This window comes from Styela clava, chromosome 10 (assembly GCF_964204865.1).
Source record: "Styela clava chromosome 10, kaStyClav1.hap1.2, whole genome shotgun sequence".
Taxonomy (NCBI): Eukaryota; Metazoa; Chordata; class Ascidiacea; order Stolidobranchia; family Styelidae; genus Styela; species Styela clava.
In genome coordinates this window covers 7625334-7647491 of record NC_135259.1, presented here as the reverse complement: position 1 = coordinate 7647491, position 22158 = coordinate 7625334, and the positions used below count along the sequence as shown (strand labels likewise).

Sequence of the window (22158 nt, the reverse complement as noted above, 5' to 3'; positions counted from 1 at the left end):
ACGCAATTCTGACATATGACTTTTTTCTGTAGTGAGGTATTGACGAAAACGCGTTTTTTTATTGTGTGTGAACGCTCAGCAATCTGCCTGAGTGATGTATTCTATGTTTTCAGTAATTTATGTGTCTGGAGGACCTAATACAATAAGAACGTTTCATACAATTTTATATTTCCCAAGTATTCGAGATTAGATTCGAAAAAAATATTCGATTCTGAAATCAGGTATTCGAAAATGCCCAGCCCTATTTACAGCGCTTTGCACGGCCTTTGTCTGTTTGCGGGGACGTTGTACCTCATCTAAGGGCGGATTCAAACATCGAACGGCACACGTGATTCCGGATATAGTACGAGTGTGAGAGCTGATTTTCCACTGTGCCCCATTTCCAAACGTGTCCCACCTTTTCCTACCTAGATTTACTCTCTGAAAATGTCTGCCATTATACGTCAAATTTGATGTGTAATAATAGTGTCATGTTTTACTGTTTATAACAAACATTTGAGTTTGTTTCTAGCTCACCCATCACACTATCTCGGACTGCTGGACTTATTCAATTGCTATAGCCCACATAGTTTGATTTTAGTGCTTGTTTTAAACCGGCTTACATTGGTATGAATAACTTTGCGTGCTTTGAGTAGGAATAATCACGTAGCTTTAGAAAGGATGATAGGGGTTGCCAAGTTATAAAAAATAAGTTAAGCATCAGAAAAAAGTAAACAGCTAAAAAGTATGAGAATATTTAGGTAGGCCTACAGGAGAAAATATAAATTGTCTAAACTAAAGGCAGAGGTGGTCAACACGTCGACCGCGTCTCAAACAGTCAATCGCGTCTGATGTTGGGTGAATTTAATATTCTACCCCGAATATTGCCTTGAACCAGTTTTATGCAGAGCATGCAGTGTGTTTTGAAACAACGAATATAGTACCGCTCATGCGCAAAACGAAATACACACATACAGTATTTGAGTCTGGGCAAGTCCGATAGAGCATATCACCTCATGTAAGTTTCGCCGCTGCCAAGGTTTAAAAATGGCTGTGCCGAATATCGCGTGTCTTGGCTAACAAACGATCCTAAAATAACTTCTGCAGTATGCGAAAGATATTGTCTCACTCCAAGAGTAGTGTGATGAATTTTATTCGAGAGTCGCGGCTAAAAATTAGGCAGGTTTATATATATATATATAAATTGTATGATTTGAATAAATTTTAAATAATGATGAAACATTAACTCCGGGTACAGTTGCATAATCAAAATTACAACGAAGTTTGAGGCGATTTTATCTGCATATTCAGTACCCATTTATTTTTGTTTATGACCTTATTACCGATCACTCGATCGCGAGCTATTTTGAAGATTTTAGTCGATCGCGGTCGAAAGCAGATATTCCTTAATTTACGGGGTACCGAAGAACTGAAAGTTTAGTAAATCCCAGTTCTAGAGACTCGAATTTAGTTTAAATGTAAAAACTATACTAGAATATATATTAAAAATTTTCTATTCCTAAACTTTATCTGTGCATCTCGATACAGTACCATAAAACGGTAAAAAGGTGAGTCGTTGGAGTAATACGTTGTTTAGGTATGGGCAATTATTCGACCAATGGTTTTTTAAGTGATTATCAATCATGTGTTTTCATTCACTGAAGACTGCAAATGTTATTGTAGTATTGTGTCATAGAAAAAATCCCGTTCGTAATTTATAATCCGAATTTGCCCGTTTTATACTAATACAATATTCTCATGTACACTGAAAACCTTTGAATTAATTAACCTATTGAAATTGAATTAGTCAACTTTGGATAATGCATCTAAAATAAAAATTTAAGTTGGAGAAATTCCGCACAGTCTAAAATAATTTGAAATTAACATACGCAACTGTGGCAATTTGAGTGGACTTCACGTTAAATACAGTGATTTCTAACATATGTTTACATTCTCGTTTTCAAAGCTCCGGCTTAGTTAAGAAGTACCCCCTCTCTTCGCTTAGATTAAGAAGCAACCGACACAGTCCCATTGAAATTTATTATAATTGTTTCCATTTCCTTGAATTCGATTGGTAACTGGGCACGTGAGTTATTCATTTGATTGATCTGTCTCGCGGACTTTACGCTAGCGTCGTGCGATACATTTTTAATAGTCTTATTTTATGCATTTCATGAAATTCGGATATCCTAACAATGAGAAATTTGAATAAAGTAGGCTAGGTCAAGACTATGCGTGTTTTGAGGCAGAGAAAAAAAGTACATCATAATATTTCCTTTTTTAATTGATAATAATTGGTCTTGGAAAACCAATTGGAAACACTTCCACATTATGTCTTGGAGTCACTTATGAATAACAGGTTCTGTGATTGAGTCACATTTTTAGCTGCAATGAGCAACTGCGTGGGCTAATTTTTCCACAATTTAACACATTTATTTCGCCATTATTGCCAAAATGTGATAATTGCTTCATAGTCATCAAGCAAAATGGTATATATATATATTAGTAAATGCCAGTGGTGAGCTGTAGCCGGAACGCACCGGAACTGAGTTCCGGTTGTTGGACATTTCATTGCGTTTGCGTTCCTGCTGTTGAAATAAAATTATGCCACAGAAAGTCTAGTTTCTCTGGTGAACTTAGTTATTACCTTACGTTTTGTTTTGTCATAATTTATTTTACATCACCGCAGACAAATACTTCCCATACAATTCGTCCCATACATTTTTAATAATAAAATTTGTATTGAAGTGCTATGAATATTCTTGTAATTCTACACAGACATATTTCCGATAATTTTTTCATATTTCATTGCAGTTCTTCGGCTCTATATTAGGACATACAAAAATTCATGTGAGCGCCGTGTTGTAAATATATTACATTTTCACGAATTAGGTGCGTTCCGGTTGTTACGATTTTTTCAGCTCATCACTGAGTAAACCCATATTTTTTCGTAAAGACTAGTTAAGCCATGAATTCAATTTCAACATTAGTTATTTTCTGTGCCTGCCTTTACGTGACAAATGGGTATTCTTGCGGACCTTGCAACCTCGAGGAATGCGAAGCTCCTCCTTGTGAAGGGTCCACAGAACTAGATACTTGTGGGTAAGTACTATGAGTACGAAAGAATTGCTGCATGGTATTTTTGTAGAGATTCTGCGTGGAATAACGACTCGCATAACAACGAACTTTCGGCTCTTGATTTGTAAAGAACATTTGAGCTGCACTTCTACAGTATTTTACACTAAGTTAGTGTAAAGCATGATCTCACGACACACACTATTTCACAAAATTTATAATCACGCAATTGTTTTGTTCAAACATTTCATAGGTGCTGCCAACGATGTACAAGCCAAAAAGGCGAGATGTGTGGAGGAGAATATAATGATTTCGGTAATTGTGATCCCGATAAAGTCCTGGTCTGCAATTATGCGTCTTACTTTATACTGCCCGACGGAGAAGTCATTGATGAGATGCTTGATCCATCCTACCCTGGAACCTGCATAACATCGTAAGTTGAATACCACTACTTCTACAAAAACACTACAAATTTTACAGTTCTGGCAAGCATTATGGACATCTTTTTGTTGACTCAGCCCATATTAAATGTTCAAAGTGTCCCACGATTTAGTTGAATTGTTTAAATACCATATAGATGGTGATAATTATTTTTACCACGGAGTACCGTTAATAAACTTTTTTGTGATGCTAAAGTGCAATCAATCCGTTTTGAAATACACGGATAAAAAGTGACTTTTTTATATATATATATATATATATATATATATATATATATTGGAAGTTCTGAATTTTTACAGCCTGTTTGTAAGCGTATTATATATTCGCTATATAAAAAATGATTTTTTTTTCAGCAAAGAACAAGAAGATATTTTCAATATCATTGCCGTTGGGTACGTGTAGCATACCTTCAGAAACAATTGAAGAAAAAGAATGTAGAAAAAATGCATTGATCAAATTAAAAATACACAATGGCAAACTGAAGTTACTGTGTTTCTTGTTTTCTTAGTTTCCGGGGTGGATTAGGATATCTTAATATGAATTGCATGCGAATCATACGTAAACGTATTATAAGCGAGAGTCGTAACCTGTGGGCTAGGTTAATTTTTCACAATTGAGGAGACTTCCTTTAACCCCTTCAGCCCCTGCTTTCTTTGGTTATACATGGAAGACGCTTATATCCTGGTCTAGAACCTGATATGATTGCCACTGACGCATTAAAATACGAATGAAATAATATATAAAGTAATATATATGCCTTTTTAATTCTACTTCGTAAAGTACGAAAAATGCCAGTGTATTTCACGTGGTTACGAGTTGAGAGGAAACCTGCATGAAAGGTCTCGACCTATACAATAATATTCGTTTTGCTATTACAAATAAACTTTGGCAGTACTATTCGTCGAAGAATAGCAACCAATAAGCTGTTGAAAATATACTTTGGCAGTTGTATTCGACGAAAAATAGCTGAGAATGGATAAACTCAATTGTGTTTACGCGAATATTTATAAAATACAAGCGAATACGTTCACATATGAAAGGTTGCGTCCTTTTTATTAATATTTGCTTTGCAATTGAAAATGTACTTTGCCAGCAATTTTCGACGAAGAAGAACACTTTATGCTTGCATAATAATTCCAAATCCTAAATATGTCAAGTTACTCTTTCGAACCTAATAAAATCCCTAATAATTTATGTGTCGTGGTTTGGCAATAAATTTAAGCCATGTATATTTTTCATTTGGTATGGGTTCCCAGAATATGGATCTCATATTTCTCGGCGCTCCAGAAGTAAGTGTACCAATATGAGGCTAACTAATTTTGTTTGCCTACTGAACACCAAGTTGTGTAAAGGAACGGAAAACATGGGCAGGGGTTATATTCACTTGGCTAACACAGACAGTCCCGAACAGTAATAGAACTAAAATAAGGAAAATTTGATCTTGTGCGCTTAAAGTAAGAATTCACTCAATTATACTTATTATCAAAGTTGAATTGTTTTTGTTCAGATGCGTTCAATCTACATGTCACATGACCGTCATCCCAAATAAGTTGAAGGATCCTTCTTGAATTCAACATAACTAATCAAAGGATGATTCTGTTCGAGACCTAAGTAAATTGTCAATAAATGGTGGCCATCCGTGTATTAATTGGTAAATGCTGATTTCTTATAGATATTTCCATTATTTATTAATTAATGTCACCTGAGAGTTATATAAAATTTGTACTAGCAATAAATCGAAATATATATTTTGAAACCTAAATCCATGTTTTACAGTATCAATCAATTCTTGTGTTGAGGTGGTACTATTTTCCATTTGTAAAATGAAAGTAAAACAAAGATAATGGATCCCGATTCCACTATTAGTGATGCAGATTACAATAAAATTTAGCGCTGTTTTGCTAAACATATAATTGCGCTTTTCCTAATTCAATTAAATCAAAAAACAAGAATTTGCTTCAAGACAACAAATTTATTAAACAAAATTTTTCGGTATCTGTTTCGAATTCTTAATGTTCCATAATTCCACAACTTATTCTCTTGAAACCGAGTGTCTTTCAGAAGCTCTTCCACAACTTACTTTCTAGAAATGAAAATAGGAAAGATATTACTAAGACAAATTTATAATATATATCATTTATCTAATTTTAGTTCATTTCATACTCTTACAACTTGAACATATAGAATCATACTTAGTAAGATTAAATTTTTGCCGCTAAAGAATCTAGAGAATATCTTTTCATATCCTAAACTTTTCTATAGTTTTTCTTAATATTCTGTTTGCCAACTCAATTTTGGCCAAATTGTTAAAAAAAAATTCTAGGTATCAACTCATAATGACAAACTGTTAATATTCGAAGGCAAATAAAAATCAATTTACTTTTGTTTTCTGCAAGTTCCTGCAGTTTGAATGTCAACAGGAGGATACAGGATGCGTCCATCTTGTAGTATTACAGGCTTAAGTTTCTCACTTTTGCATTCAAGATCTTTTTCGCAAGTTCCGGCATGGTTCCCTAATCCACCGCATTCCTCTCCTTCTTGTTTAGAACACACATTGCAGCAACTAATTATAAAAAATAGTTTGGTTGGGCAACCATTTGGTTATCTTCAAGATACTACACCAGTGGTTCTTAAACTGGGGGACGCGAGAGGTCACAAGATGGAATCGGAAATTTCCATGTAACGGCCTGGAAAGATCTCCGCGTTCGTTAAAAATACCGGCTTTTCGCGAAAAAATATATTCTGTGATATTTAATTTATGACAACTAGAAGAATTCAAAATGTCTCTCCATTTTAATTTAATCTTAAATACCACGCTAATCCGCGGGCATAATATTGTGTGATCAACTGCCCCATTATATTTAGTTTTGATATATTTATATATTGCGCTCATGCAAATTCGTCATCGTCGTTAGAAAGATCTGGTATAAAATCCCAGAAAGTATATTTAATTTATTACAATGAAAATACATATAAAGTATATTGATATTTGAAAAATACATATTCATCGACTCGAAACCCCCGCTCTTGAGTCAGTGGTGAGAGTACGCCACTCAAAAGAGCCGACTTTTTCAAAGGATATGTAAGGATTTTTCTGTTGATAAAAATATTTAATCAATGACCAATATACGTATTTAAAATGGATGATTTATTCATTTATTTTGCGATAAATTAAATCTGCGATTGCGTTGATAAAATAAAAGCATCACTACTTCAAAATACCACAGCAATTCGCGGACATAAAAATATGTGGCAAATTACCCGATTACATTTTATTTTGATTCGTATTTTTGCAAATTACACCAATATGAGCTGTCCCTGAAACTCTTACTCCACTCCACCGCAATGCTGCCACTCGATTAATTTTGAGATATCACCGTCAGAGAAATTCCTAAGTCTGCGATAAAACACCACGAGGTAAAATTTATTTCAAGTCGGTAATTTTAGAACACTACAGGTGAGGAAAATTTCTGATTTAGGAAAAATAAACACCGAAATAATGATTTTCACGGCTCAAATAACGCACGTCACTGACGAAAACAATCGAGATTTATGCAAAATGCAATCGCAAACGTCATTAGCGACTTTATTTTGCAGCGGTCAAAGGCTGGGAAAAATACAACATGCACGAAAACTATTAAAAATTGAATTGCTTTTCTTTTTGCTAAAAATGTACAATAATTCATTTTCACTTCTTCATTTTGTAAACTGTATTTTTGTACCTGGTATTGGTAGTGAATTTCGGAGACGTTAGGCAAGCCAAGAAGTCTGCATATTTTTAACACTCAGTATATGATTGTTGCATTGCTCAGTTGTGATGAAGTAAACAATTGATTAAAATTTTACGTGTCTTATGTTAACTTTTAAGCAGAAAATACATTAAAAAGCAAAAAGCATACGTTTATTGCGTGTTCAATTTTACTTATAACTTAGTTTGACTTTTTCAGGTATTGCAAACTGAGGGGAAACAAGAGAATGTATGATGACCACTATTTGAGTATGGCTTTATACATACGACAGTGAATGGCGAAGTTGTATTCCGATGCGTTTTATGCCTAAACAATCTGAGCAATGACGCTATGAAACCAACATCCTTATAGTGCCATCTTAATAAAATGTAACCTGCCCATCACAAAAGCATTCCATGGTAAAAAGGGGGGAGGGGGCGCAAAGTTTGTAAAAATTTTCAAAGGGATGCGCGGCTCAAAAAGTTTAAAAACCACTGTTCTACACAGAACAAAAGTTCAACATGAACTGAAATTATTTTCTATATATTTTGCGATAAATATAACTGACTCGCTAAAAAGATTGTTTTTTATTATCATTACGATGTAGGCTTTTGTGCATAGTATCCAAATTATCTAATATATTCTAAAAAATGATTAGTTTATTATTGAAGGAAGCATTAGCTGTGGTCGCTTCGGGCAACCTATATACCTTGAGTATATTGGCGAAATATTGCTGTTAGAATGCCTATTTTAGTTTTTATTCCAAAATCCTAATAATATATATATATCTACATCGGGGATTGAAACTGCCATATAAATTGAAGTATTTTTCAAAAATGTCAATTTCCAATATTTGTATCAACTTTATGCTTGTGTTACTTGTGTATGTATGAGGACGGTAATACCTAAACAGTGATGGGTAAATGTCTTGTCCAAAATGATTCAGAAGTGATTATAATTATTTTAATTCACCATACGCTTAAAACAAAAACTGTATTACAAAGCAAAAATCAAATTCGAACATTTTGAGTACATACCCACACACCCCTTTCACCAATGATCCTTCGCATAATACGTCTGGACAGATGTACTCGCTGCATTCCCAGCAACTGAATGCTTTTGTAGATGCTACAATACTGCACAAAACTAACACTGTTTCCCAGTTCATGATTTACAAGATGTTCGTAAACTTTCTATAGAATTTATTTTATAGATTTGTTATTGTGTTATTAATAAATTTAGTCATTGAAATATTAAAAACGAAATATTATGAATACTCGTAAAAAACGGAAATTAATGCCTGATTCAAGCTAACACATGAAGAATATAAAATTTAAAAAAACGACCAGATGCTGAGATGATTAGGGAAAGTCGAAACCTAGCAATAAATTTTCTAGATTTAAAAGTTCATTTTAAAATGTAACCACTAATATAATACCGAGCAACATCTCATATAAAAAATAGGACTTCTTCAGTTGATTTTTTTTGAACTATGCTAACTGAAAAAAAAACAGTATTTCTATTGAAATGCTTTTATTCAACCTACAGACTTCTTGCATTAAGTATAGGTACAGAAGAATAGTGATTCACAGACATCGCCTTTAAGTAAAATAATTTTTGTCAAATATCGTCAACAGTTCTTATTTTTCATCGTATTAGTAAGGAAATCGTTTTGGGAAATTTTATAAGATGCCAAAAAAACACAACAACTTTAATTCTTTCAGAAACTTTCAATACGGTAACAATTTTGTTTCAGCATTCTCGGTATTTTGTTTTATATAATTCCAATTTTTTAGAGAGGTTAAACTTGTCAGTGAGTTCGGCCTACGGCCTATTTGGCCTACATTTGAGTTCATACAAATCAGTAAGTTATCGCTACTTTATAATATATCACATATCTTTGGGTAAACAAATAACAGTTTCAAATCCATTAACAATATTCTAATAGAAGGCTATACAAATCATATGGTATTATAGACAAAATATGCACAAGTCGTTTATGATTTTTTTTTATCCCAGATGCGAATCCGATTTTAGGTGACGACACCAATTTAGGTCTGTGAGAGAATTTCGCTTCGTTTTGGAATTTTCAAACAAATAAAAATATGTGAGATATAGCGGCTTGGTTTAATTTTAATGAAACTTTGAATAAGCTATGACGCAATAACTACCACAGTCTCCATAATAGTTAACGCCGTCATATCTAACTAGGTCTCAACCTTTCGGTGGCGCTATGTCTTCCAGAAGCAGTATTAATTCAATAACGACCTTACGTCCATCTACGTCCTACGACTATAATCTAACCCTCAAAAGCAGCATCGACGCAATAGCCGCTATACCTGGCAAAAACCCTTATGGTGGTTGTGATAGTTTACTGATTACAAAAGCCAACAAAACACGTCGAACGTTTAGAAATTTTTGCGTTCAAATATTTACAATTCGTTTTATAAAACACAGTAAATGAAGCGATGGAAAAGCGTTAAAATACTGCTCTTCTCTTTCAATCACTCTCGATCTCGATAATTACCCATATGTTCGCTCCCTGAAATTTTCTACTTTTCTTTCCCTCAGGTCAAATTCAAAAAACAAGAAAAACCGATCATCGAATCTTATTTATTAGGCAGAATAATCATTCTAATCGGTTTCAAATTCTTGATTATCCATAGATTCGAACCCTATTATCTTGAAACCAAATGTCGTCCAGAAACTCTTCCACGAACTTTACGATCTAGAAATGTGAATAGATGAGGTTAACGATTGCGTTAAGAATGTCGTAAAACATATTAATGATATTATTTGTCTCTTCTAAGGTCATACAATTTATATCGCATTACCAAAATTCAACATATAAATTTAGATTTTTTTATTTTCTAAAAATCATTTATTTCATCAAATTGTATCAACGGCTTAGTCTATATTTGTTTTAATTTATTTGAAACTTCCTGAATTTTTTACTCTAGTACAATAACTATTGTTCGCAATTTTTTGACACATCATTCACCAATTTAAAAAGACAAAATCTTACTATCTCTCGAATTTAATGAGGATATACTCACATGGTTTTTCTGCAAACTCCTGGTTTCTGTCTGTCCAAAAACACATGAAGAACAATACCATTAGCCTGAACTAACGGTAATGTTTTAGGCTGGTAGCATTCCAGTTTTTTTTCGGGATCACATTTTCCGCCGTGGTGCCATATTCCGCCGCATGACTGGCCTTCTAGCTTCGAACATACATTGCAGCAACTGTATTTATTTATAAAACAAAACTTTTGTAACGATAAAACAAATAAGCATCTAGTTTTTGATGTCCATTTAAATTTAGAGGAATTGTTTGTAAGTTTTGTAAAATTAAATGATAAATAATATCAATAACCTTCTAGAATGTTTGCATTATTAGAGAGCATATTGATTAATAGCGAAGTTGCTTCAAAGTAAACCATAATATTCTGACATCTTCAAATACTTATATAAGCAATATAACCAATATATTCACGAGGAAAAAAACGTTTTTATACCAAAATGATACATCTATAAGTTATTGGTTTTCGAATTCCATCGTAATTGTGTAATAGATAGAGCCGCCGTACGAATGTATATTAAAAACACGGTTGATTTTGAAACTTTATCGGCTTCGCTTTTGTATGTAAAGTACACATGATTTGTACTGATAGATGCCACGTGTAGAGTTATCCTAGTTTACTTATAACTTAATTGTACTCATTATGCACTTAAAGTGTATTACAGAGCAAAAACCAAACAATAAGTAGTGAATTTTTCAAATACTCACCCACATACACCCTTTACCAATGAGCTATCTGGACATGATACCTCTGGACAGATGAACGTGTCGCAACTCTCGCAAGTCAATGCTCTTGTAGATGCTACAAAACTACACAAAGCTAACAGTATTTTCCAATTCATGTTTCGATATCGTTTCGACGTAATATTCTATGAAAGTATCAGAATATACACAAAACCAAAATAAATTCAAATGATGAAATTGAAATATCGATCACCTCGAAACTTTTATTCTCCATATTATGAAAAATTTGGCAAAATCTATAAGTTACGTATATATATTTTGGATTTCATTCCTCTTTTCTGGGTAACTATGAAATATTGTTCCACTTCCAAATTTTATAATTAACTTGATATTTATTTTGCCTGTTTTCATTTTTGAATCACACAAATCTTAGGGATTGCTAGTAGAAAATTTAGAAGTCATGATGTTCAAATCTCTACACGGTCTGCAGTATTAAACTACAGCTTTTGTGACAATTAAAAACTAAATGCTTGAACGAAGGATTATATAGAGTGAGATTTCCTAAGCCATATTATAATTAATATTAGAATTACTTTCTTTTCAACACCAGGGTTTTTATTTCAACGATGTCCGTAAACATTTCTATTCAATTTAGAGTTTTGTCAGAATAAGTCTTGGAAATAAATGAAATTTAAAATATTATTAAGAGTATAACCACCAATTAAAAGATAATTCTTTCATATAAACCCAAGTGATTATGCTACAAAATTTCACAGAAATATAATGTGCCGTGCAATCACATTTATGTTGTTCGGTTGATTCTTGCAACTCATAATACAGAATTTAGGGGTCAATACGAATGACTGGGGTATACAAATGAATTAATGGTGATACATTTTTTTTATTATTTTAAATTCAGTCTTGATTCAAGCTAACATAAATACCATTCATTTAGAAACGATCAATTACTAAGAGCAGTTGACCTGAACTTACCAGTAAATTGTAGTCTTCTAGATGCAAAATGTAATTTCGGAAGTTACCCATTCAAATAATTCTATGATACATTTCATACAATAAAGGTAAAATCTCTTAAAGCATCTGTTGTATAAAAACGATAGCTACAGAACAAACTCTAAAAATGATTGTTGAAATGATTTTATTCAGCTATAGAATTGTAGTAGTTAATCAAGATAGTTGTTGGTTATAACTATTAAACACAATTAATTATTAATTGCATACTTTTTCATATACACAAAAAATTTCATAGCGTAAAGACAAATAGTTTGTTACATGTTAACCCCCGACCACTGAAAGGGTTAATAATTATGAAAATATGGTCATAGCAAAATATATACTGCATTTGAGTATTTTTATGAACTTAGGTGTACATGTGATTAATATGTTGAGTTATCTTTATTGTAAGCAATGACATTTTCTTAAATTGTTTCTTTGCACTTTTATTTTTTTCCCAAATTTCTGACAAGTATGCTAGCTTTTAAACAATAACTTATAATGTGAGGTAAGTGTTTTATTACAAAATATTTAAAATCCCAAAATTTTAAATACATTAACTATTTTTGTTTCAACATACTATCGAGTTATTTTATTTTACATAATTTCAATTTATATGAGATGGTAAACCTGTCAATGAGTTTGGTGATGTCTGGAGGCAGAATGCATCACATGACTCTCTGGCCTACATTTGAGTGCATACATTATCATCTTGGGGTGAACGCATGACAGTTCCAAAGTTATAAATCTGTACAAATCATCTAAAACAAAATTCTAAGTCTGTACAATTTATCTGATATATGGCGAGACAAAAATAGTTTGAATATTTTTCAATTCAGCTGTGAATCCGCTTTTATATGGCGATACTAATTTAGGCCAGTGCTACAATTTCATTTTGTTAGACATGAGATGGATCTACAGTAAGTTTTGTTATTACTTATCGATCTTAAGATCGGTAAGTATATTGATAGGTATTTGTCTGTATGTGTGTCTGTCTGTATGTCTGTGTGTCTGTTAGATGCACGCGATATCTCACGAAAGCGAGATTGAATCTGCTCCAGATTTTGCATGTGCATTCATCTTATCTCGGACCAGAAGCCTATTGATTTTGGACGAATTATGTCGTATAATTAGCGAGTTATCAATCAATTACTGATATAGTGATCTAGATTTTTGTAAAGCGAGAGAATTTTGAAACCCGCCGAATGTGTGTGTGCGATGCGCAGTGCGCAAGTTACAAAAGCGGATGAATCGAAACTGCAGTTTCTGTTTTGGGGATCCCCTAACTATCGATCGATAAGTCTTCGGTTTCCAACCGATATTCTCGTTATGTTCTTGTTATTTTAATTAGAAATCTTCTTTTTGTTGTTGTTGTTGTAGACAAAAAAAAATCGATTTTCTCTTTAGAACCAATTGCTTTAAAGGTTCCCGTGGTTGCCCTTAAAACGTTATCATTTTTATTTGTACTCATATTTCCCTGAATCCGATGAGATCTATTGTTTCATCCAAAATTTTGCTTTATTATTCTTATTCATAGGAACACCGTTTTTATCCCGCCACGCCTGATGAATTACGTCGGTGTTCCGACACATTTTGGTATGAGTCGCTACCGTAAGGTCTACCGGCACTGGCGTAAGTTATTTGCCATCCATGTCCGATATTTCAGCATTGCTCGCTTTATTGTTTTCATATTCTTAAACAAACGCAAATATGTGAGATATATCAGTTTGTTGGAAACTTTTTCAGAAGATTTAAATTTGTATGAAAGCTTGAATATGCTATGAACAGTGGTGAGATTCAAATTTTTTGTCAGCCGGTTCCATCACACAAATGTCATACTTTTCAGCCGGTTCTGTTGCAAAAAGTCATGTTTTTCAGTAATGCTAACTGGTTCGCTGATCTCATAAAATTTCGTGAGACGGTTCTATAGAACCGGTGCGAATCGGCTGAATCCCACCACTGGCTATGACGCAATAACTGCCATAATTGTCAAAATCGCTATACACCACTAGATTGCAGCTGTTAGGTACCACTATATCTTTTAATATACTCTTGTAATTGTAATATTAAATCCAAATTAAAACTGGTCACAAATCGCTTTAGAAAACAATTGCTTTGATGTTATGTGCATTTAAATCAAGTCGCCAGTCGCATGAGAGTATAGACACAAAATTACTTTGCTCCATGTAGCCGCAGTGTTATATATATTTGGCGTCTTATTGCAATTTTAAACGGCGAAACGTGTCTTCCTGAACGTTTATCATTTTTTTTTGCATATAAATTTATAAAATTCATTTCATAAAAATGTTTTTCTCTCCCAATCACACTCCATTGAGATAAATGCCCACATTAGTGCTTCCTTACATTTTCTACTTTTCGCTTTCTAAGCCCAAATTGAAAAAACAAAACAGAGCCACTTTTATGGAATTTATTGGACAGAATAATCTTTCTTATCGGTTTCAAATTTTTGATATTCCATAGATTCTCGTCCTATTATCTTGAAACCAAATGTCGTCCAGAAACTTTTCCATACCTTACGATCTAGAGATGTGAATAGATATTATTGAGCAGGTTAAGTATGTCGTAAAACATATTAATAATATTGTTTATCTTTTCTTCAAATCGTATCAGAGGCTAAATTGACAATTGCTTTTAATTTATTTGTAATTTCCATATTATTGGGTTCCAAACCTTTTACTTTACTACTAATTTTCTACTACAAACACAATTTTATTTTTAATATATTGACACAGGGAGAATCAAAGATGACAAAATATGTCAATATGTCATTATTGAATAAAAGTTGAATGGAAAAAAATTCACATGGTTTTTCTGCAAATTCCTGGTCTCTGTTTGTCCACTCTAATGTGAATGACCTCTCCATTGTTCAGATGTATCGGTTTAGGTTGCTCATAGTAGCATTCCAGATTTTTTTCAGAATCACAAGTTCCGTCAAGGTTCCATAGCCCGCCACATGAATCGCCCTCTTGCTTCGAACATACATCGCAGCAACTGTAATTCATATAAAATTTAAAAAAAAAGCAATCTCAGATATTAATGCGGTAATTTTATAGGTTATTACATAGCTTTCCAGATCTGCCATGATTTTGTGAAAGATCGCCACCAAACGAATATATGCCAGAAACACGATCAAGTTTGAAGTCTCATTGGCTTTTTTAATGTGCGGCAACGTGCAAATAAAGCGTACTGATGCAAACTTGATGTCATGTGTGGGACTATCCTGATTCCATTATAACTTAGTCGTACACATCGTACGCTTAAAAAAAAAACGCTTGAAAAAACCAAACAATCACTACTCAAATACTCACCCACATACACCTTTTGCCAATGAACTTCCTTTCTGGCATAATACCTGTGGACAGGGGAAACTGCCACATTCAGGGCAAGTCAATGCTCTTGTGGATGCTACAAAGCTGCACAAAGCAAACAGTATTTTCCAATTCATGCTTCGATCTAGTTTGGACATAATATTCTATAAAAGTATCAAAATATATTCAAAACCAAATAATTTCAAAGGATGAAATTGAAATATCGATTATCTCGAAAGTTTTATCCTCGATCTTATGACAAATTTAGCAAAAGCAATATGTTACGCAAAACTTTCGCATGTCTTCCCCCTTTTCTGGATAACAAAATTTATTTTCAATTTTTTAATGAAGATGAATACTTATTTTGCCTGTTTTCGTTTTCGAATTACAAAAACCGTAAGGATCGCTAGTAGAAAATTTAGAAGCCATGATGTTCAAATCGCTACACGGTCTGCAGTACTAAACTACAGCTTTTGTAAAGAATAAAATTTTTGCTTGAACAAAGGATTATATAGAGAGAGATTTTCAAAGCAATATCATAATATTTATTAGAATTACCTTCTTCCCAACACTACGACTTTTATTATATCCATTTCCACGATGTCCGTAAACATTTCTATTCAATTTAAAGTCTTGTCAGAATAAGTCTTGGAAATATAATGAATTCATGCTACAAATTTTCACAGAATTGTATGTCCCCGCATTTATTTTTCGATTGGTATTTGTTGTAACTTATGATACAGGCTTTAGTTGTCAATTTAATCATACAAATGTGGCGAACGAAGTAATATAAATCAATTATTGGTAACGAGAAATTATATTTCTCAGATATACACTATTGATTCAAACTAACATATATATAATTATGAATCATCTCATCACGGTCAATTTTCTTCAATCATTTCATATAAAAATGATAGCAAAGATCAAATTAAAATAATCTCGTTTGATTGATGAATTGAATAAATATTAGGCGAAAATGAAAATTTTTACTATCTTGTTCACTCAACCAAGTTTGACGAGTGGAAACTTCTTTGAGGAAACAAGTTCTGCCAGTTCACATTATGATATCTGTAAATAAGCACAGCAAAGTAGCTTTTCTTTGGTGGTTAGGAGTTTGTAGTTCGGGCGCAGTTCTTTTTTGAATTCGGTCTACTCTAGATGGTTTAAAACTTTAAAACGGTACACAAGCCATAATATGACAGCAATACTCAATGCATGGACGTATTGGTGATTTCAAGTGCAGTATGCTTCCGCGGGACTAATATCGGCGTGCACGGCCAAGAGATCCAAATTTCATTGACGCGTTTCGAGCCACTGACGTTTTATATTCATTCCAAGTCAATTCTTTTGATATGGTGAGACCAACCAGCCGAACTTAGATTATTTGCCTAGGTTCTAGACCAGGGTTGTCCAACCTTTTTGGCCAAAGGGACACATTTAGTTTACGAATGATTGAGCGGGCCACTTGACACGGTTGTTATGTTCTAGCTTTCACTACACCGACTACTGATTATTGAAAAAAATAAAAAATAATCACACCAAAATTATAAAAACAATAAAAATACAAAGATACAGTTAAGTCAAAAGTTTTTACCACACATAGATATTTTAATTTCAAGTATGACACCGCTTTCATTCAGTAAGTTTGTCCATATTCGGTGCGATAGTCGATGCAGCCATGCATACCGAATTTTTCATATGACTATCAGAAATTAGTGATCTCGCGGGGGATTTGACATGGTTCATCCACAAAACAACTTGCTCGTACAAATAACTGCTATCAAATATTAAGGTCATAAAAACTACCTTTTCTAGCTTCACAGAAAAAAAAATTGAAATACAAGGCATCTTTCTCCAGCAGTAACGCTCACAAAGGGACATAAATAAGAAATAAGCTTCCAATAGCTGGGTGGTACTTCTCAAGCGATTGAATGACCAAGAATATTTTTTTTTATTAGAAATTTCAATAATGGCCCAGTTTGTGAAAGGCATCGTGATTCGAATAAAACCGCGCGGATCACTCGGGGACCTTCGGTGGGCCACATGTGCCCCGCGGGCCACGGGTTGGACGACCCTGTCCTAGACTCTAGGATTTCCCGAAATTGGAATTGGAGCTACATCAGAATTGATATATTGATTTGACGACAAGACTTTTCTTTTCAATATAATAGTTGCCAGCCACTGCGCCTCTTATTCGGAACCCCGTGACAAGTCTGTTTCCTACGATTAGCAAGATCCAAACGGCATTGTTTATCGGACACAGGGTCGAGACTTCATGTAAAATGTTGTGTCGTCAGCTGAATTAGGTAAATTGCAAATGAGATCATATGGAATATCATTGATGAATATTAGGAACAATGTAGGCCGAAGAACTGAGCTTTAGGGAATTCTAGAAGAGATTAGGTATGTCCATCAGCTGGTGCTAGCCATCAAGAACAACGTAATAATTTGATGATGGAACAAATTTGACTAGATATACCTCAGTTTCAAATTTTGTGCAAAAGTCCGGCGTGTCAAGCTCTATTTAAGATCGAGTTTCAATCACACTCACAGTATGCCTTCTGAATTCTAGTAATTAATTGAAGGTGGATATATTATGATATATAACTTTTATTTCATTGATTTTCAATTTTTTCCTGAGCTCATTTGGGCCGATTGCATTATTTATAAATTAACTGATTTAAAAAAAAGCGCCACCACACGGATTTCTTTCAGTCGTTTCCGCCAGAAAGGTGCTCATTCAGCGGTAAATTACTCGTACTAAGTGGTATGTACATTTATCTTACCTGTGTATGCCGTTCCACCAATTACACCAAGTAACAGTAATATGTTGATCATCATCAGTATAACAGAAATATTACGATATCTTCTCGCAACGTCCCGCACTTCACCGATCTCGTCTGAAAATATTTTCACGCTTATTTTGGAAGATTTTTATGATTAAAAGAAAAGAAATAAAAAAAAAACGTTGAGCCTAACTTCAAAAACTAATTATATTACCAAAACTGAATTTATTGACAAAATAGGCTATTCGTGTTTAAATAATTATAAGATAGATGGAGCTTAGCATATTGATAAGCTATTTCAAGGGTTTTTATCAATATGGTATGGCGCAATCGAGAAGGAAAACGCATCAGGATTTATGTTGTAATACAAATATTTATTTTATGTATATCGATAGAAAATATGTTTTGTACCTACCTTTCAAATAGGCTTGATAGGTGGAGTGGTCGGTAGCATGAGACATCACACTTTCTTTATCTGCCAAACTGCGTTCTTCAACTTGTGTTTCAGCATCATATTTGCCGATGTTGGGACAAGGAAATTTACAAACACCCAACCGGCAGTAGCGGATTTTTTTCAGTGGTGTCGTCCTCTTTGTGCATGTTAGTAGATGAAAAGTCTGGAGATTGAGGTTTGAATCCTTCCACTGTAAGCTCTTCCGCCAGAAATGACGTCAGAGATGATTGTTGTACTGGAAAATCCTCTCGATTTCGCTGCAATTAAGCAATTTTCCTCATAATGATGTCTTCTGAAACCCTGCCGTCAAGTTCCGTTTTGCTTTCGTCATCTAAAAAATTGTCATTGATTTCGTTGATAACTTCTGCAAATTCAGCTTTCCTGCTCTTTTTTTAATGACGTCACAATTTTATCTAACCACTGGAGAAACTTTTTCTTCAAATATTTTATTCTCGGATAGAAGAAAGTCACGTGAAGTTTTTTTAAAAAAAAACCTAATACCGATGTTTGATCCGCAATATCGTCAGTAGATGAGTCACCACTTTCTTAATTTGTTTCTCCGAGTGTGCTAGACAAAATAAGTTATTAGACAAAATAACTTGGTCACTCTGATCTGTTCCATTGACGTTATGAAACGTTTTTTCAGTCGTAATTTCTGAAATTGAATCGTCCTTCAAATGATCTCCAATCTCAAGCATATCAATACTTCGATTTGCCTGTAATAGTCGATAATTCATTTCTGGAGGGTACCTTAAAGTTGGGATTTGAACCGCCATTGAACCTACAGCATTTACATCAATTGACATAGAGCTTTTCTCGTTTTCAAGACGTTTTAAGATTGACATTCTATGGTATTTTACACGCATTTCGTGTACTTCTGACAGATCATCTTCAGGCATAGATAGTTCATGTCGTGTCGAAATTTCCCTACCTTTCAAATCTGTACTCAACTTGTTGGATATTTTGTTCACTACAGCACAATCTGATGAACTTAATTTCCCGGATGTACCTGGTCCATCATCTAGAATTCTTACTAAATTTCCGCAACCAGTTTTTACCATTTGTCCTGCAGTGCAATTGTTCTCAAGACCTTCGACGCCACGACAACAAATGTTATCCGCACGACAAGGTCCATCTTTTTTGTTGAACTTTCCAAATAATTTGAATACACTGCAAAAAAGTTAAAATACAATTGTGATGTCCTAATCACATTAAAATTATGCTGCGAGACGCGTTTCAATACCCAACCAATTTTATTTGTAAATACCCAGGTAATTTTCGATGTTCACATTGTTTGTCAATTACAATTAGCAGAACGCGACAGCTCACATGCCTCCATACAAACAGCATTTTAGGGGTTTCCAAATTATAGTTTGCCTTACTTGAAAACGTGTGGTTATTGGACACGTAGTGGACATAACGATCGTTCAATGTTATGTTGGTCTTTTTGTTGTTGTTCTTTGACACTTTTTGGACATCTGATGGAAAATCTAAAAAACCGCTTTTTCCTTTCATAGCTGGACCGATTGATTCGAAATTTTTACTGGTTAAAGATGAAATGTTTCTCCAGAAGGCTATTACTTTTATTTATTCCAAATATTTCTGTTCGCTCTGTGAGATTTGTTTTTGTTTGCTATGACGTCACTGAATGTTCTGCGGACGCATAGCCGACACTCCTCTTCTTTTTGATAACGTGCCATCGAACGTCGATGGTTCGTAACGAAGTCCTTACGGTACTTTGCTAAGATTTTTTTCCTTACGGTGATCGACGGTACGGTAAACCGTACTGTACTGCGAACAGACGTGTCCATATATTTGGGCGTAGCTCTCTTGTTTACACACTGTTTGATCGTGACCAATAAACGTTTGACTTAACTCGCGTTTGCATCAAGTTTTCTTCGATCTTGGTGCCAAAAGTGTTTCATTATCACTGCAAATCCAAACCCAATAACTCACAAACATTCTCTTTGCTTCCTAAAAATTATGTCTTGTGATTTTTTGGGTGATTTCTGATTCCCTCACTAATAAAAGTAGACCATTGTGACTTGACAATAAAAAATAAACAATCTCAAATTTTACTAACTCAAACTTCCACTTTTATTTATAGATGTTCTGGAACAACTGAGAAAAAGTGTCGAAGCAAAATGTGGACTATTTATCTCATTTTAAATTAATATCATTTAGAGCCTGTTCTCAATATATTTTATTAAGAAATTGAATCGTGAAAATGTTATATAATTTACTATCACAAATGATAAGCGTATGGCGTATAAAAGTTCAAATATCAGAAATTTCACCATTCCTGTGTGTAATCTGCGATGTCGACGATGGCTTCTTATGGCTCTAACATTGCAAAACCGGAAATTCCGTTTTTAGGGAAGACGGTGATTTTTGAATAATGACTTCATTAATCATTAGCCTTCGCGTAACTAATTATTTAATATTGTATCTAAGTAATTATTAAAAATGATGAAAATAGGATATTCGTAGAGCTAAGACCTGAGCACGAGCACACGCAACCCGAAAATCGGGCCGGGTCGGGCCTGAAATGTCAATCATCACGTTCGGGTCGCGCCGGGCTTCTCTATCATTAAATTTTTTTTTAAAAAGTACATGTTTAATAAAAATATATACTAAAACTATGTGTGGATACTCATCAACACGACACATACTGAACTAAACTCTTGCAACGACAATTCAAAAAACTCCTAAATAAAATATGAAATTTTGGGTTTTTCTTCGGGCTCGGGCATTGCAAATCCAGTTAATTAGTCGGGCTCGGGCTGAGTCGGGTTTAATACTCACGGGCCTGGATCGGGCCGGGATGAAATTTTTGGCCCCGATCTTACCTCTAGAATAGTGTATGATTTTCTTGTCTATCTCGAGCGAGAGGAAAGCCATGATACAGCTCAATCATCAGCTGTGGATCTACTACTTCTCGTCCGGTCACCATATCATGTCGGATGTGGGAATAGTCAACAAGTTATTCGTTTTTGATACATGGTCTTGTAGGAGGAAGTCGTACCGGTGCGTAAGCCACCAAACAATGCCAAATGGCCCCGCACTCTTTCGCAATGAATCGTCCCCACGGAATATGATTTAGTGATGCAACGACGTGTTCCTTCTCTTAGCACGTTGCACCCATCGCTAAGACAAATAATATCAATAAAAGAAACATCTACATATTATGGTTCTTATTCGTCTTTTAAACAGAATTCAAAGGCTGGTACCAATCAAGCAACGGCTTTTACTACAAATTATTCAATGATCGAGTCAATTACGCAACAGCAAAATCTAACTGCCAGAATCAAGGAGCGGATCTGGCATCTGCGGGCTTTAGAAACCCTACCTTTCTCAGGTGATCGACGTATTCAAAGTTGAATATTTTCTAATTATTAATTGGGGTTACGAGAGTCTATTTAGGTTTCCCTGCTCTATGTCTTTGCGCAAGTGAATCGGTATTTTCTGGAGCCAAAGGTTATTTTCAAATTCATTTTTTCGTTAGATTTATGGGAGATACGATTTATGGTGAGTGCCGTGTCCTAGTGGCCAAAGCTTTCGACTAAATCATAGGTGTCCCACAGGCA

The 22158-nt window shown here is 34.2% G+C and overlaps 4 protein-coding genes across 6 annotated transcripts; 1 reads left to right on the top strand and 3 right to left on the bottom strand.

Annotated features, from left to right (window-relative positions):
- The first annotated feature begins 2782 nt into the window (after positions 1-2782).
- On the top strand, positions 2783-3978 carry LOC144428351 (insulin-like growth factor-binding protein-like 1). The gene is made up of 3 exons (XM_078117461.1): positions 2783-3081; positions 3308-3487; positions 3849-3978. The coding sequence occupies exons 1-3, from the start codon at positions 2948-2950 to the stop codon at positions 3895-3897; spliced, it is 363 nt and encodes a 120-aa protein (XP_077973587.1). The 5' UTR covers positions 2783-2947; the 3' UTR covers positions 3898-3978.
- A 1483-nt stretch (positions 3979-5461) lies between these two features.
- Positions 5462-8412, bottom strand: LOC120337359 (single insulin-like growth factor-binding domain protein-2). The gene is made up of 3 exons (XM_039405130.2): positions 8261-8412; positions 5876-6058; positions 5462-5578 (listed from the first exon to the last, which is right to left on the bottom strand). Exons 1-3 carry the CDS (start codon positions 8389-8391, stop codon positions 5572-5574), a joined length of 321 nt encoding a protein of 106 aa, XP_039261064.2. The 5' UTR covers positions 8392-8412; the 3' UTR covers positions 5462-5571.
- A 1407-nt stretch (positions 8413-9819) lies between these two features.
- LOC120337370 (venom protein 302-like) lies at positions 9820-11205 on the bottom strand. The gene is made up of 3 exons (XM_078116744.1): positions 11013-11205; positions 10280-10468; positions 9820-9951 (listed from the first exon to the last, which is right to left on the bottom strand). The coding sequence occupies exons 1-3, from the start codon at positions 11144-11146 to the stop codon at positions 9945-9947; spliced, it is 330 nt and encodes a 109-aa protein (XP_077972870.1). The 5' UTR covers positions 11147-11205; the 3' UTR covers positions 9820-9944.
- Positions 11206-14413: 3208 nt separating this feature from the next.
- LOC144428290 (single insulin-like growth factor-binding domain protein-2) lies at positions 14414-19142 on the bottom strand. Of its 3 annotated transcripts, XR_013478245.1 has the most exons (6): positions 19073-19142; positions 18533-18902; positions 18118-18231; positions 15329-17628; positions 14823-15011; positions 14414-14540 (listed from the first exon to the last, which is right to left on the bottom strand). XR_013478245.1 is itself a non-coding variant. In XM_078117315.1 (5 exons), exons 1-3 carry the CDS (start codon positions 18576-18578, stop codon positions 17582-17584), a joined length of 207 nt encoding a protein of 68 aa, XP_077973441.1. In that variant the 5' UTR covers positions 18579-19135; the 3' UTR covers positions 14414-14540; positions 14823-15011; positions 15329-17581. The 3 variants fall into 3 exon arrangements, 2 of the variants coding, with proteins under 2 accessions (XP_077973441.1, XP_077973440.1); XM_078117315.1 differs by having other exon boundaries at positions 18533-19135; XM_078117314.1 differs by lacking the exons at positions 18118-18231; positions 18533-18902; positions 19073-19142 and having other exon boundaries at positions 15329-16850.
- Between the last annotated feature and the right edge of the window lie 3016 nt (positions 19143-22158).